Genomic DNA, 16,744 nt, shown 5'->3' with positions numbered 1-16,744 from the left:
AATATACCAAAACATGGGCTGTGGCAGAAGTAACTCAAAGGAGGAAGTTTATAGCAATAAACAAAAGATCTCAACTAAATAACCTAACTTTACACTGCAAGGAACTAGGAATAGACAAACTAAACCCAAAGTTAGTAGAAGGAAGAAAATAACAAAGTTCAGAGTGGAAATAAATGAATTAGAGACTAAAAGGACAATAGAAATGATCAATGAAACAAGAGCTATTTTTAAAAGACAAACAAAATAGATAAATCTTCAGCTAGATTCACCAAGATAAAATAGAGATGACTCAAATAAAATCAGAAATGAAAGAGACATTTCTGTTGATGCCACAGAAATCTGAAGGGTCATAAGTAACTACTATGAACAATTATATGCAAACATATTAGACAAGTTAGAGCAAATGGATAAATTCCTAGAAACATACAACCTACCAAGACTGAATCATAGAAACAGAAAATTTGAATAGACTCATTACTAGTAAGGAGATTGAATCAGTAACCAAAAACTTCCCAACAAACAAAAGTTCAGGACCACTGTGAATTGTACCAAACACTTAAAGAATTAGCACCAATCCTTCTCAAATTCTTCCAAAATGTAGAAGAGGAAGGAACACTTCCAAACTCATTTTATGAGGCCACCATTCATCTGATACAAAAACCAGACAGAGAGACTACAAGAAAAGAAAATTACAGGTCGATATCCTGATGATTACAGATGCAAAAATCTCAACAAAATATTAGAAACTCAAATTCAACCAATACCTTAAAAGTATCATGATCAAGTGGGATTTATTCCAGGGATTCAAGAATGGTTCAACATCTGCAATTTAATCAATATACCCCATTAACAAAATGAAGGATAAAAAAATCATGTGATCATTTCAGTGGATACAGAAAAAGCATTTGACAATTTCTTTTTATCATTTATGTTAAAAAAAAGAAAAAAACCTCTCAACAAAGCGTATTTGGAGGGAATGTACCTCAGCATAATAAAGGCCATACCTGACAAGCGCACAGCTAACATAATATTCAATAGTGAAGAACAGAAAACTTTTCCTCTAAGATCAGAAGCAACACAAGGATGCCCACTGTCCACATTTTTGTTCAACATAGTATTGGAGGTCCTAGTGATAAAGGAGTCCTAGGCAAGAAAAAGAAATAAAAGGCATCAAATCAGAAAGGAAGAAGTACAACTGTTACTATTTGCAAATGACATAATAGTATATGTAGAAAACCCTAAAGACTCAAAAAAACTGTTAGAATTAATAAAAAAATTTCAGGAAAAAAATGGTTAGAATTAATAAACAAATTCAGGAAATTTGCAGGATACAAAATCAGTACACAAAATCAGTTTTGTTTGTATGCACTGATAGTGAGCTATCAGAAAAAGATTTTAAGAAAATAATCCCATTTACAATTATATCAGAAAGAATAAAATACCTAGGAATAAATATAACCAAGGAGGTGAGAGACTTATACATGAAAACTATAAGATACTGATGGAAAAAAACTGACATAAATAAAGAGAAAGGTACTCCATGCTCTTAGATTGGAATATTGCTAAAACGTTCATACTAGCCAAAGCAACCTACAGATTCAGTGCAATCCTTATCAAAATTCCACTGGCATTCTTCTCAGAAATAGAACAAACAATCCTAAAATGTATACAGAACCCTCCTACATACACACACACACACACACACACACGCACACACACACACACACACACACGGAAAAAAAAATCCAAAAGAAGTGTTTTTTTTAAAGATTAATAAAAATCACAAAGTTCTTGCATGAGTGAACCAAAAAAGAGATAGAAAGAAGGCATTAAAAACAATACTCAGAATAAAAGGGAATAAAGAGAGGTGGTAGAGAGATTTAAAACATAACAAGAAGAACTTATGAACAGCCTTATGCCAGTAAGTCTTAAAAGTTAGTAGAATTTTTAGAAAAAAATTAATTTGCCACGCCCAACTAAAGATAAAATAGAAAGCCTGAATCATTCTGTAGTGATTAAAGAAATTAGTTTAAAACCTTCTGACAAAGAAAACAGCACTAGGTTGAGATGGTTTTACCCCCATCTTATACCAAATATTCAAAGAACAGGTAATTCCAACCTAACACAAAATATTGCAGAGTTTAGGAAAAAAATGAAAATACCTTTCAGCTTATTTTGCTAGCATAATTTAATAACAGATATGACAGGGATTGCAATAGCATCAAAAAGAATAAAATACTTAGGAATAAATTGAGCAAAAGATATGCAAGACTTGTACACTGAAAACTATAAGACATTAATGAAAAAAAGTTTTAAAAGATCTCAATAAATGGGGGTGCCTGGGTGGCTCAGTGGGTTTAAAGCCTCTGCCTTCAGCTCAGGTCATGATCTCGGGGTCCTGGGATCAAGTCCCTCATCGGGCTCTCTGCTCAGCAGGGGGACTGCTTCCCCCACTCTTCCTGCCTGCCTCTCTGCCTCCTTGTGATCGGTGTCTGTCAAATAAATAAATAAAATCTTTTAAAAATTTTTTTAAAAATTCTAAAAAAGATCTCAATAAATGGAAAAACATCACATGTTCATGGATTGAAAGCCTAGATATTGTCAAGATGATAGTACTGCCCCAGATGATCTACAGATTCAATCCACTCCCTATCAAAATCTCAGATTACTTTCTTGCAGAAATTGACAAGCTGATCCTAAAATTCATATGGAAACATAAAGACCTGGAGTGACCAAAACAATCTTGAAAAAAACAAAAACAGAATAGGAGTATTAACACTTCTCGATTTCAAAACTTACAGAAAAGCTGCATAATCAAGACAGTGTGGTGATGGCATAAAGATACATGGAATAGAATCAATGAACTAGAATTGATAGTCCAGAAATAAGCCCCTACATTTATGATCAATTGTTGTTTGATAAGGATGTCAAGACAATTCAATGGGGAAAGAACTGTCTTTTTTTTTTTTTAAAGATTTTATTTATTTATTTGACAGACAGAGATCTCAAGTAGGTGGAGAGGCAGGCAGAGAGAGAGAGAGGAAGAAGCAGGCTTCCCGCTGAGCAGAGAGCCCAATTCGGGGGCTCGATCCCAGGACCCTGGGACCATGACCTGTGGCTCGATCCCAGGACCCTGGGACCATGACCTCAGCCGAAGGCAGAAGCTTTAACCCACTGAGATACCCAGGTGCCCCAAGAACTGTCTTTTCAACAAACAACTGATGCTGGGACAATTGGATATCTATATGCAAGAGTGTGAAATTGGATCTCTTCTTTACAAATATGAGAGTTAAAACTATGCAGCTCTTAGAAGAAAACAGAAGTAAATCTTCATGACCTTTGATTAGGCAATGATCTCTTGACACCAAAAGCACAAAAGGAAAATAGACAAACTAAACTTGATCAAATTTAAGTTATATGTTATATGTCAATTATGCCTCAATACAAAGCTTTTTAAATTTTGTGTGCAATTGAAAAATGAAAAGCACAAAGAATGGGAGAAAATATTTGCAAATCATATATCTGATAAGGGACTGGTATCTAGAATATATAAAGAACTCTTATAATTCAGTAATAAGACAAATAATGCAACTAAAAAATAATCAAAGGATTTGAATAAATATTTCTCTCAGGCTCATTAGTCATCAAGGAAATGAAAATAAAAAACTATAGTGAAGTACTACTTCACACCCATTAGAGTGGTTTTAATTTTTTAAAAATGGTGAAAAGATAGACTTTTCAATCAGTGATGATTGAAAAGTGATGGTGAAAAGATAGACTTTTCAGTCAGTGATGATAGGACAATCAGACAATACGGAAAAAAGTACAGTTTGAACATTTACCTCATACCATACTTCAAAAATTGAAGACTTGAGTGTAAAAGACAAACAATAACGCTTTTGGAAGAAAATACTGGAAAAAATCTTTGTGATTTTAGGATGAGAAAGATTTTGTTTGTTTTTACTTTTTATTTTGAAGTAATTTTAAACTTGCAGAAAAGTTGCAAATACTGTATGAAGAATTCTCATATATCCTTTACCTAAAAGATGTTAACATTTTGAAGTATTTGATTTATCAATCAGAGAGGAATCTCTCAATGCAAAAAAGGCACAAGTCATAAAGGAAAAGATAAATAGTCAACATCAGCAATATTTCTTCATTAAAAATAAATAAAATATAAAATGTGAAAAAGACATACTATAAGGATACTAAGATAAAGGCACATATAAACAATAAATAAAGTACAAACCTTGTGGAAGAACTGAGTGATGAACACAAACGTCAGCATGGTGGTAGTTTCTAAAAGGGAGAATACTCTCTAGTCATATTGTCTTAAATGGCGCAATCTCATCTTTTTATGGCTGTGTAATATTCCATTGTGTTCTACTTTTTCCTTATCCATTTGTCTATTTTATTATTTTTTTAATTATGTTATGTTAGTCAAATACCATATGATTCCACTTATATGGAACCTAAAAATAAATAAAAGAAAAGCAGAATGAGACCTACAAATACAAACAAACCGATAGTTAAGAAAGGAGGGGTGGGGTTGTGCAAAATGGATGAAGGGGAGAGGGAGATACAGCTCTTCAGTAACAGAAAGAGTAAGTCCTGGGAATAAAAAACAGAGCATAAGGAATACAGTCAATGATATTATAATAGCAATGTAGTAGGACAGATGGTAGCTACATCTGTGGTGAACGTAGCATAATATGTAAATTTGTCAAATCACTAAGTTGTGTAGCTGAAACTAATGTAACATTGTGGACCATCTATACTCAAATAAAAAAAATAGAAACAAATAATAGGCTTATTATTCAAAAAATAAATAAAAGGGAGCAGGAAAGAATACAATTGGGACACAGCTCACAGACACTTTCAAGCTAATGATCATTCTCTGTTTCTTAAAATGGGTAGTTGGATACCATCTCATACACATTAGGATGACTACTATTAAAAAAAATAGAAAATAGGGTGCCTGGGTGGCTCAGTGGGTTAAAGCCTTTGCCTTTGGCTCGGGTCATGATCCCAGGGTCCTGGGATCGAGTCCCGCATTGGGCTCTCTGCTCAGCGAGGAGCCTGCTTCTCCTTCTCTCTCTGCCTGCCTCTCTGCCTACTTGTGATCTCTGTCTGTCAAATAAATAAATAAAATCTTTTTTAAAAAAATAGAAAATAACAAGTATTGGGGAGAATGTGGAGAAATTGGAACCCTGGTCACTGTTGGTGGCAACGTAAAATGGTAGCTGCTATGGAGAACTATTAATAGAGTGGTTCATCAAAAAATTAAAAACAGAATTACCATATGACTCAGCAATTCCATTTCTGGGTATAATACCAAAAGAATTAAAAGTAGGGACTCAGGGATATTTGTATACACATGTTCATAGCAGGATTATTCAAAAAGTAGTAAAAAAATGGAGACAACTCAAATGTTTATTATTGGATGAATGAATAAAGAAAATGAGATATAGGGCACCTGGGCGGCTCAGTTGGTTAAGCAACTGCCTTCGGCTCAGGTCATGATCACAGGGTCCTGGGATTGAGCTCTGTGTCAAGCTCCCTGCTCCCTGGGGAGCCTGCTTCTCCCTCTCCCTCTACCAACTGCTCCTTTTGCTTATGCTTTCTCTCTCTCTCTCTCTCTCTGTGTCAAATAAATAAATAAATAACCTTTAAAAAAAAAAACACTCTCCTTTAAAAGGAGAAAAAAGAAAGAAAGAAAATATGATATAAGACACCTGGGTGACTCAGTTGATTAAGCATTTGCCTTCAGCTCAGGTCATGATTCCAGGATCCTGGGATTAAGTCCTGCGTCCAGCTACCTGCTCAGCGGGGAGTCTGCTTCTCCCTTTCCCTCTGCCCCTTCCCTGGCTTGTGCACTTCTCTCTATCTCTCTCAAGCAAATAAATAAATAAAATATATTTTTAAAGTGTGATATATACGTACAATTGGTATTATTCAGTCTTAAGGAAATATTCATTCAGTATGATTCATACCACAACATGGGTGAGCCTCAAAAACATGATGCTAAGTGAAACTAGTCAGTCACAAAAAGACAAATACTGCTTGATTTCACTTTTATGAGATACCAAGAACAAGCAATTTCATAGAGACAGAAAGTAGAATAGTTGTTGCCTGGGTCTGAGAGGAGTAGGGAATGTAGGAGTTGGTATTTAATGGGGACAGAGTTTCTGTTTAACAAAATGAAAAGGGCTCCAGAGATAGATGGTGGTGACAGTAGCACAACAATGTGAATGTACTTAATAGCACTGAACTGTATACTTTAAAATGGTTAAAATGATAAATTTTATGTGTATTTTACTATAGGTTTTTAAAACAAAAAGAATACATAGTGGGTTGTTCATACTTGGATGTTTGTTATATTATTTATACCCTACAGATACATTGTTGTCTGTTGCATCTACTCAATATTTAATTTTTTTAAAAATTTAAGTATATGCTTGGGGAGATTTGAGATTCATTCTTTTTTTTAAAAGTATTTATTTATTTGACAGAGAGAGATCACAAGTAGGCAGAGAGGCCGGCAGAGAGAGAGATGGGGAAGCAGGCTCCCCACCAAGCAGAGAGCCTGATGCGGGGCTCAATCCCAGGACCCTGGGATCATGACCCAAGCTGAAGGCAGAGGCTTTAATCCACTGAGCCACCCAGGCGCTCCTTGAGATTCATTCTTAAGAAACATCAGGCTTTGGTGATGAATTAGATGTGGGCAGTTGAAGGAGAAGGGGAATTTTCAGCATTGAGCGTGAGAAGGGAAAACAATGGTAGACTGAGCCTATAAACATACTAATTGTGTTATGCTTTGGACTTTAAAGTTTGAGATTCCTAGCAGATAATGGAGAGAAATACCTAGTTGGTTCTATGAGGCTAGAGCTCAGAAAGAGGTCAGAATTGAAAGACTTTGGGAGAACTGTCATTATTTAATGCCATGGACCATGGGCATGTATGACATCTCCTAAATAAAGAATGTAGCCAGAACAGAGAAGAGGGCTTAGGGCCATCCTTGGGCATGCCAATATTTAGTGGTTAGAGCAGGAGCCAGCAAAGACTTAAGAAGGAATGGCCAGAGAAATAAGAGGAAAGCTAGGGAGTATGGCATCACAGGTGCCAACAGGTGAGCTTTTTTAATGGATATGCCTTTCCCATGGATTTTCTCTGTACTACTCTGTATATCTCCATATTATCCATGTTATTTTTCTGTATGTGTGTTTTCTGCCATTTTCCTCTACTTGTAGTTGCAAGATGTCTGATTTTCTTCCCTGATTTATTTTTATATCTCTCTACCCAATTTTCTCTTTTATCCTTTTCTTGATTTCCCTTTTATCTTTCCTTCCACTTCTCAATTTACTTCTTTTTTAGTTTTTTTTTTTAAATTTTTTATTAACATATAATGTATCATTAGCCCGAGGGATACAGGTCTGTGAATCGCCAGGTTTACACACTTCACAGCACTCACCATAGCACATACACTCCCCAATGTCCATAACCCAGTCAATTTACTTCTTAAGTGATTCTAATACACTATTTAGGCATTTTATAATTCTGTTGTTTATGATGTTTTTAACAGAATTGTGTGTTGCTTATTATTTGAAAGTTACTCTAAGATTTTATATCCAATACTAAAGAAGAAGAAGAAGAAGAAGAACCCACTAAATTAAATAGTCCCCATATTTTCTTTTGTCTCTTTTGATTTTCTTTGTGGGATAAGGGATTGGTTTTGTCGTTTCGTTTTAAAATTTTTTTTTTAATTCTTTTTTCCTGTATTAAGAAAATGATGTCTTTTTTTTTTTTTTCTTTGAGAGAGAAAGTGCACAGCGGTGTGGGGGTGTGGTAGGAGGGACAGAGAAAGAAGGAGAATCTTAAGGAGGCTCCACACCCAGCGTAGAGCCCAATGCAGGATTTGATCTCATGACCCTAAGATCATGACCTGAACCAAAAGAGTTGGATGGTTAACTGACTGAGCCACCCAGGTACCCCTAAAATGATGTCATTTTTAAAGTAGTTTTGGCTATCTCAGTGATCTAAAATTAATGCTTTATGTGCAGATATATACATATTATGCACAGGTCCTTTTGTATTTATAAAACAAAATTGTGTATTATTACAAGGCAAGGTTTTGGTGTTTTGTTTTGTTTTTTCCCAAAACCATTGTCTCCCAGAAAAAGAGGTGTATTTGAGTCTTTACAAATATTTTATGTTCTCTAAATTACTTTATTTTTAAAGAGAAAGTATCAATTGAGGAGAGGACTCAGCTTGAAATAGCCTTAGTATTTATTTCAAATACTTAGAGAAATTATCTGAGAGAAATCCTTAAAAAGTAAATAAAAGAAATTTAACACAGGTTTCTTAAGTATTTCTTGGAATATGAATTGAAAATTATAAGCACTGAATGTTGTTTAATGAGCCTACGGAAGATCACTTTCTCTTTTTTTTTTTTAAATTTATTTATTTGTTAGAGAGAGAGTGAGCAGGCACAGGCAGACAGAGTGGTAGGCAGAGGCAGAGGGAGAAGCAGGCTCCCCTCCCCCCCCCCCCGAGCAAGGAGCCCGATGTGGGACTCGATCCCAGAATGCTGGGATCATGACCTGAGCCAAAGGCAGCCGCTTAACCAACTGAGCCACCCAGGCGTCCCAGGAAGATCACTTTCAAGAGCAACATACATGAATAGATAAAGAAGATGTGATATATATAAATACAATGGAGTATTATTCAGCCATTAAAAAAGAATGAAATCTTGCCATTTGCAATGATGTGTATGGAGCTGGAACAATTAATGCTAAGTGAAATAAGTCAGAGAAAGACAAATACCATATGATTTCACTCATTTGTGGAATTTAAGAAACAAACAAACAGGCAAAGGGAAAAAAATAGAGAGATAAACCAAGAAACAGACTCTTAATTATGGAGAACAAACTGTTGGTTACCGGAGGGGAAGTGGGTGGGGGGATAGGGGAAATAGGTGATGGGGATTAAGGAGTGTACTTGTGAGGAGAACCAGGTGTTACATGGAAGTGTTGAATCACAATATTGTACACCTGAAACTAATACAACATTGTATGTTAACTAATTGGAATTAAAAACTTTAAAAAATGTAGACAGAGAAAGGGACAAAATATGTAAGGTATATACAATGTGTAAGGTATATACAAAAGAGGAAAAATACATTTAATTGATTAAGCAAGGGAGAACACAGACATGTAGAGACTAACTTTGGAAAAGAGTGGGACATGTCTTACAAAACAAAAACAACAAAAGCAAAGTACATCATGGGAATGTAAATTGCAAAATCCAGATGGTGTTTACCTTTGAAAAGCTGGGGAGATGGGGTGGGAATCAGAGGACATATACAAGATGGCTTCAACTTTACAATATATTGTTTCTTCTAAAGAAGAGAGGAATTTCAATCAATCAATCAATAAAAAAGATTTGGGGGTGCCTGGGTGGCTCAGTGGGTTAAAGCCTCTGCCTTCAGCTCAGGTCAGGATCTCAGGGTCCTGGGATCGAGTCCTGCATCAGGCTCTCTGCTCAGCGGGGAGCCTGCTTCCTCCTCTCTGCCTGCCTCTCTGCCTACTTGTCATCTGTCTGTCAAAAAAAAAAAAAAAGATTTGAAGCAGATGAGGGGAAATGTTAAAAGGTGATCAGCTATGAAATATGAAATATATTAATTATGAAATAATATTTCATAATTAAAAAACCATTAAATGGCTGTTGTAGTGATACTAACTGTGCTACGTATCAAACATCTAAGATGGAAATAAAGATAATTTACCTGGGAAACTAGCAGACAACTCACTGTGGCTCAATGATGAAGATTGCAGGGGAGGAAAATAATTTTCCTTCCCCCCCCTTCTAGTTTCTTGGCTGAGACACCTTATAATTAAAGACAGATTAACAATACAAAAACAAACCATTTTTATTATGTACACACATATATACCTGTACACTAGGGAGCCCCCCAAAGATGAGACTCAAAGGGCAGCTGGGCAACTGAGCTAAGGAAAGGGAGAGAGGTCTGTGGCTTCAAGTGGAGGAGGGGCAGGAGTGATTCACAGGAAGGTGAGTGGAGAAAATTCTTGGTAAATGGATGTTGTCTTCCAACGCAGATATATTTCTCAGGTGAAAAAGTTATCTCTGGTAATAGCTCTCTTCCTGATACAAGCCACCTTTCTCATTTCTTTTAAACAGTTAAGGGGGAGGTAAAATGCTTTTCCTGAGTCCTCTGGGTCCTGATTGCCTTCAGTTCAAAATGAAAGTGGCATGTTCTGGGTGGCTTAATCCACTTAAGATAGATGTTAAAAGGGGCACCTGGGTGGCTCAGTCAGTTAAGTGGCTGCCTTCGGCTCAGATCAGGTTCCTGGGATTGAGCCCCAGATGGCACTGGGCTCCCTGTTCAGGGGAAGCTTGCTTTTCTCTCTCTCTCTGCCTGGTGCTCTCCCTGCTTGTGCTCACCCTCGCTCTCTCTCTCTGCCAAATAAATAAAATCTTTAAAAAAAAAAATGGATGTTAAAAGTTTTGTTTCATGAAGTGTGAGATTGGAAAAATAACAATACTTGAAATCTAATTTTTTATATGATGTGATTTCAAATACATACTTGCATTTAAGAAAATTAAAATGTGTTAATTTCTGGCTCAATATATATATAAACATTCATTTTCAATTTTGGTATTTTGTAACATAGTAAAATATCTTGGTTTAGGTGTATAACACTGGTTACCTGTAGGTACTGTTAAAAATAATAAGACAATTTAGTTGATCCTCAAGAGTCCAGAGAACTGCAAAGTAAGGGGACAGGGCTGCAAGCTCTTATAGAAAGAGGCAAGCAGGAAACAAGGAAGAAGTACTTGGTTTATGTTCATTGGTTGGGGTTGCATATCTGACCGTATTTAGAAAGGTCAAAGAACAGGGAAGTGAGTATAGCACCTGGAGTTGGCTTGGTTTTGGAGGATTGGCCGACTGGATACATTGTGTTTCTGATCAGGTAAAGTATTTATAGGGACATAAAAGTTATCTAGATTTTGGTTTGCTGACATGTCACCCTGGGTAGTAGCAGCTCCATCTTGGGCCTAGAAATTTATTCCAATGGCACGAATCACTAGAAATAATTTGCTACGCTGACCTACCCAGCTGTATGAGTTGTTTATCTGTTGTACATTTAGGTTTACTCCTCAAAGCTATTTGTAGCAGGAGGCTAGAAACTGAATTTCTTTCACAAACTTCATGCATCTCTGTTTATTAAAGAGGGCAAAGAAATGAAGCTATAGATGTATTCCTTCCTAACAACCATGAGGGTGCTATGGCGCTTGTTCCATTTGTCCTCATTTTTTATTTAAATAACAAGGTAGGTAAGGATCTTGAAGAGAATTATGGAGTTTTATGATCTGCTAATGTATTATGGTTTAATAGTATGGAAACTCTTTAATAGAATTTTTATAAATGGGCACAGTTTGAGATGCAGAGTTTCCAACAAATATAAAAGGGTTTTCCACTTTTAGGAATAAAAGGAAGAGAGCGTCTCCTGGACCTGATCGCCACATTTCTGGTACTACAGTTTCTTCGCAACAAGTTGGAACAAAAGGGAATAGTTTTCAAATCACTAATGAAATTGGATGATGCTTCCATTTCCAGGTAGCTTTAATTGTAGTATTAAGCAACTCACTTACATTTCTGACCATTTCTTAATTAAAATTTGTAAGAAACAACATGGAATTGTAAGAACAAAGAGAATTTATTCACAGGGAATATCTTGCCTATGTTCTTATGTCACAGGCAGGGCAGACATAATATTTATGCCTCTTGGTTCAGTGAAAAACCAAGGCTCAGAGTGTTTAAGTGTAGCTTACACCGGAACTCAGATCTTTGGCTCCCGGTTTAGTATTCCTTTCACTATGGCATGTTGATTCTATGTGCTTTTGGAAAATCCACAATGTGATTGTTAGGACTAGGTCTGTTCCCAATAAATTGCAGGGCCTGGCACAAGAATATAGATGGAAACACACATACTATATGTTTAAGCATTTAAAAGTTATAAATCAAACTAACAAACTTAAATAAAACACATTTAAAGTCCTGCCTGGACAAATACAACTTCTTGAGGACCAGGTTCAAATTTAGAGTTCTGTGACCACTTGAAGTTTGATGTCATAATGTGACAGGGTAGAGAGAGGCAGTTCTGGGGCCCTGGCTCCTAGTCCTTGGGCTGACCTCTGGCACACAAGAGGCCTTGAGGCACATGTGAATACCCTTCTTACAAAAACTCCATCCATACCTCATGCAAATTGTCACCCCTTATGTGTGTGCGTATACACACAATATACATATATGTACGTATACATACATACCTATATAATTAGCTTATGATTTTTTCAAAAAGGCAAGATAAGTGGGAAAACTAGCAAAACTAATAAAAATATTATTTATAGGGGAGGAAGAGGAGACAAGGTTTCTCCTAATATATACTTTTACTTTTTTAACTTTAAAACTACATAAATATTTTGCATAATAAAGACCAGATGCCAGAGAGAAGAGATTGAAATTGTTAAATTATGCCATGGACTACCAACAGCAGTGTCTGGAATGTGAGGAAATAAATGGCAAAAGGAAAAAGATGGGATGGGTGGAAGCTATAAATTAAAAGACACATGGCCCAAAAGCAATGTTAGGTCTACTCTGGATCCTGACTTGAACAAAACCCATTTTATTAAAGAGAATGAGAGAGAGAATTAGGGAGATTTAAACATTACCTGGATATTTTGAGATATTAAAGAATCTCTTATAGCTATTTTAATGTCATGTTTAAGAAAAAGTTCTTCTTGTCCCTTAGAGATATATATTTACAGATGAAATTAAAATAAATAAACAGACCTATTTTTACCCTCTCACAAAGACTGATTAAGTTCTCAATTTCCAGTAGCATCAAATACAAAATTGGTACTCAGAAAATAATAAATTGAGCATTTTACTGTAGGTAATTTGTACTTACATTTTTAAGAAAAGCAGTACCTTATCATGAGCTTGCCGAAATAGCTCTTTGAGAAAGATAGGAATTTATTAAGTGAATATCAAGAAAAATACTTCAAAGAACTAGTAGACAGCACTGACAAGTTAATATTTGATTTAGCAGACACAACCAAAGAGGCACTTCTTCTATTTAGATCTTTTTCAACTGAGACAGAGGGAAGAGAGGCTTAGGAGACAAGTTGACAGAAGTAAAGCCATTTTGGTTTTTGGGCTTACCCTTAACCTAAAAGTCAACAGGTCAAAAGATTCAGCTTATGGAAGACCATAAGACCCCACTCCCTCCATCAGTAAAAGTCATAAAGACTGGACATTCCTAAAATTTCTCCTGTGGGTAATTCCACAACTCTATAGGACAATGGAAAAACTAACTGCCCAATGTAACTGTTAAACCCAAAGTTAAAAGGTAAGCCCCCTCCCTATATGGTTAGCTAATTAAAAAAACAAAACAAAACAAAAAAAACCTTTATGAAACCCTTTGTTAGAGACAAGGTGGTGGGAGGGCTCCTCTTCCTCCCCTGGGAAGAGAGGCCACTACTTTATCTGTGAAGTAGCTCCTTTCTTACTTGTATACATAATAAATCTTTGTCCCTTTCTCTGCATGGCTTGCTCTTAAATTCTTTCTCTCAAAGAGCCAAGAACCATCTTGGTGATGCACATAAAGCCTTCCCTCTTGGCCTGTCTGGCATCACAACTATGATAACCATTAAAACAAGTATTGATAACTTGAACCTACTTTTAATTGCAATATCACAAAGTATTTTACCAAGATCTTCAAAAATAATGAAGTATATTCCATCACCTTGCTCTTACTATATGAGTTATTGTGAGAGCAAAAAGGCTTGTAAGTAATAAAGTTGACTTATTAAAGTCAAACTTTTAAGTAATTTTTATTTCCTGCTTATTGCATATATAATTTATAACCTTTCTTTGTCTTTTTGTGCTTCGTGATGCACATAACATTACTACAGTAGCACATTGAATCAAGGTATATGAACAAAACCTTCACACTAGTGAGATGGTCAGTCAAAAGTTTAGAGGTCAGCTAGAGGAAAACCAATGGAATTAGTGAAAATATTTAAAACTAGTTTTGTTGCTTGTAGTAGTTCATAACTACAAGTGGACTAATGATTACTGGGAAACAGGTCTTTTAACCACTTTGGATGTGCTCCCTATTTAGTATGTTTGTGTCATCATAATATTCAGCTAACATTTATTGATTACCTACTCTGTGACAGGGACTGTTAAGCCTGTGAAATCTATGTGTTTTGCTAATCCCGACAACAAACCCTAAGGATCTCATATTATCATAATTGAGGAAATGGAGACTTCCAGTGTTGAATGAAAGATGCACCATATCACATAGCCAACATTGTGTAATTTCAGAGTCAGGATTTGAACCTAGCTCTTAGCCACCACACTATACTGATGACCCTTTCCCAGTTTACAGGGAAAAAAATCAGGAAGATGGAGAGAATTTTCCAAATTTTTAGTCCCCTCCCATAGAATTTTTTTTAAACTTTAGTATATGTTCTCACTTGCTTGCTAATAAATTCTAGCAGGTAAAAGATAAATGAGGAAGTAGTTAACTAATATTAATGAAAAATCTTGGAATTTTTCTGACTCTTGAATAGACTTTTGAATATTGACAGTCTTGAATGCTTGATGTCATTTTATGTACACAAACTTGAAGTTTTTATGTTATGCACAATTTGGTACTGTCGTTCCTGATTTGTGTGACAGAATACATGGCAGTTTCATGGGTGAGTGTTAAGTATTTTGTTAACTAATCAAATTAAGAATTCCTGGTACAGAAAAAGGAAAGAAAAATAAAAACCTGGTTTGTAAAATAGTATTGAGTTTCTGCTTGAAGAATGGATGGATTTAGACCAAGAGGAATGGAAAGGGGATGACAAAAACAAACAAACAAAAAAACAAAAAAACAAACAAACAAAAAACCAAACAATATATAAAGGCTAGAGAAAGCCTGAGTTGTCCTGGAGGCAGCAAGGAAGTCTGTGAAGCATTTGGAAGTTGGAACTTGATGGTTATAATATATTTTAAAATGTATTGATTCAGTTTGATAGAACTTGCATAAAATGTCAGAGAGAATTGCTTTTATTACATAGCTCAATTTGTAAAAAAGATTTTATTTATTTATTTGACAGAGAGAGAGACAGTGAGAGAGGGAGCACAAGCAGGGGGTAGTGGGAGAGGGAGAACAGGCTTCCTGCGGAACAGGGACCCTGATGTGGGGGTTGATCCCAGGACCCCAGGATCATGACCTGAGCCAAAGGCAGAAGCTTAATGGTTGAGCCACCCACATACCCCTACATAGCTCAATTTTTGACAGAATTATCTTGTCTGATATGTGCTGGATTTGGTATCATATTATATTTCGTATATAATTATGTTCTGAAGTTGATGGAACCATTTATTTCTAATCTAGAAATATTCCCTGGGCTTTTGAAGAAATAAAGAAAGCAAGTGAATGGGTAAGAAGAACTGAAGGACAATATCCATCTATCTGCCAACGGCTTGAATTGGGTCAAGATTGGGACTCTGCCACTAAACAGCTACTGGGGATCCAAACGTAAACACCACACCTCCTCTTCACAGAGTTCTTAATTACAGTCAAGCTGAATCAACTGAAGTTGTATTTTAAACACTTTTCATGCTTCCACGTATAAAATAGTAAGATATCAATAGATACCCATAATGAAGTTTAATTATGATTTCATTCAGTTTAGCTCTCACTTAAAATAATGAGAAACAGAATTGATTATTTTAATGAACTAGCAAGTGATAACAAAATATTGCATATTACAGATTTGGGTTTAAATGTTTTGAGGTGATAAGAGACACATCTGGCTGGTCCTAGAGCCTCATTTCCTTCTCCCCTTTAAGGACTCTAGTGGAGAACTGGCCCAGCTGGACTTAGTAAGCTGGGGAGAAACAAGGTTTTTGGAAGATGTCAGTGTTCATGGCATGCAAGCCTGTTTCCAGGGCCCTGAGTATCCAGACCTTTCCCTCGTTTATGCATGCTCCCTGGTGTGGTTCCTAGTCTATAGATCCCTTGATACATTTTTTTGTCTCTTAGAGAAACTAGGTATCCCAAGCAAGTCTTTCATGGAACTTGCTTTTGGTGTTGCCTCTAAAATCCTTAAGTCATCTAGGTTTCTTCCTATGTTATCTTACAGAAGTTTTATAAATTTTGCACTTTACATTTTGGTCTGTGATCCATTTTGAGTTATTTTTTATGAAAGCTGTAAGGTCGCTGTCTACCTTCCTCCACATTACCACTTCCAGACCATTACCTCTCTACCTTTATGTAAAAACCTTGGTTTCTTTGTTTTTGTTTTCACTTTTTTAAAATTTAAATTCAATTAGCCAACACAATGCTCATCACAACAGATTTCTTTGAGATAATGTCTTTTAGCTATCCTCCAGCCTGTCCTTATTACTGTGATTTGCCAAATGCCCAGTACTCACCCTCCTTCACGTATGGCTCAGGATTTCCCTTTTTATTGCCCGTCCTGCCTTCATCTTGAGTAACTTCCATTATCCTGATGTGTGACCCCTCCTAATTCCCTGGACTTGAACCACAGCTATAATTGAGTCTTGGCAGAACATCTTGTGATACTCAAAGGATGGGAAGCTTGTGAGGAGGTACCATGAGGCCTTTTCCCATCTGCCTATCCCCCTGAGAGGCAG

At 36.1% G+C, this 16,744-nt stretch overlaps 1 protein-coding gene across 1 annotated transcript in view; it reads left to right on the top strand.

Moving 5' to 3' along the window:
* PARP4 (poly(ADP-ribose) polymerase family member 4) overlaps positions 1-16,247 on the top strand; it is a 134,610-nt gene extending 118,363 nt beyond the window's left edge. The window contains 2 exon segments of the mRNA XM_080798293.1: positions 11,509-11,641; positions 15,480-16,247. Coding sequence (XP_080654419.1) covers positions 11,509-11,641; positions 15,480-15,627 — 281 coding nt within the window. The 3' untranslated portion in view covers positions 15,628-16,247.
* The last annotated feature ends 497 nt before the right edge of the window (positions 16,248-16,744 follow it).

Source organism: Martes martes, assembly GCF_963455335.1.
Source record: "Martes martes genome assembly, chromosome: 3".
Classification (NCBI taxonomy): Eukaryota; Metazoa; Chordata; class Mammalia; order Carnivora; family Mustelidae; genus Martes; species Martes martes.
This window is presented reverse-complemented; position numbering and strand designations above follow the sequence as displayed.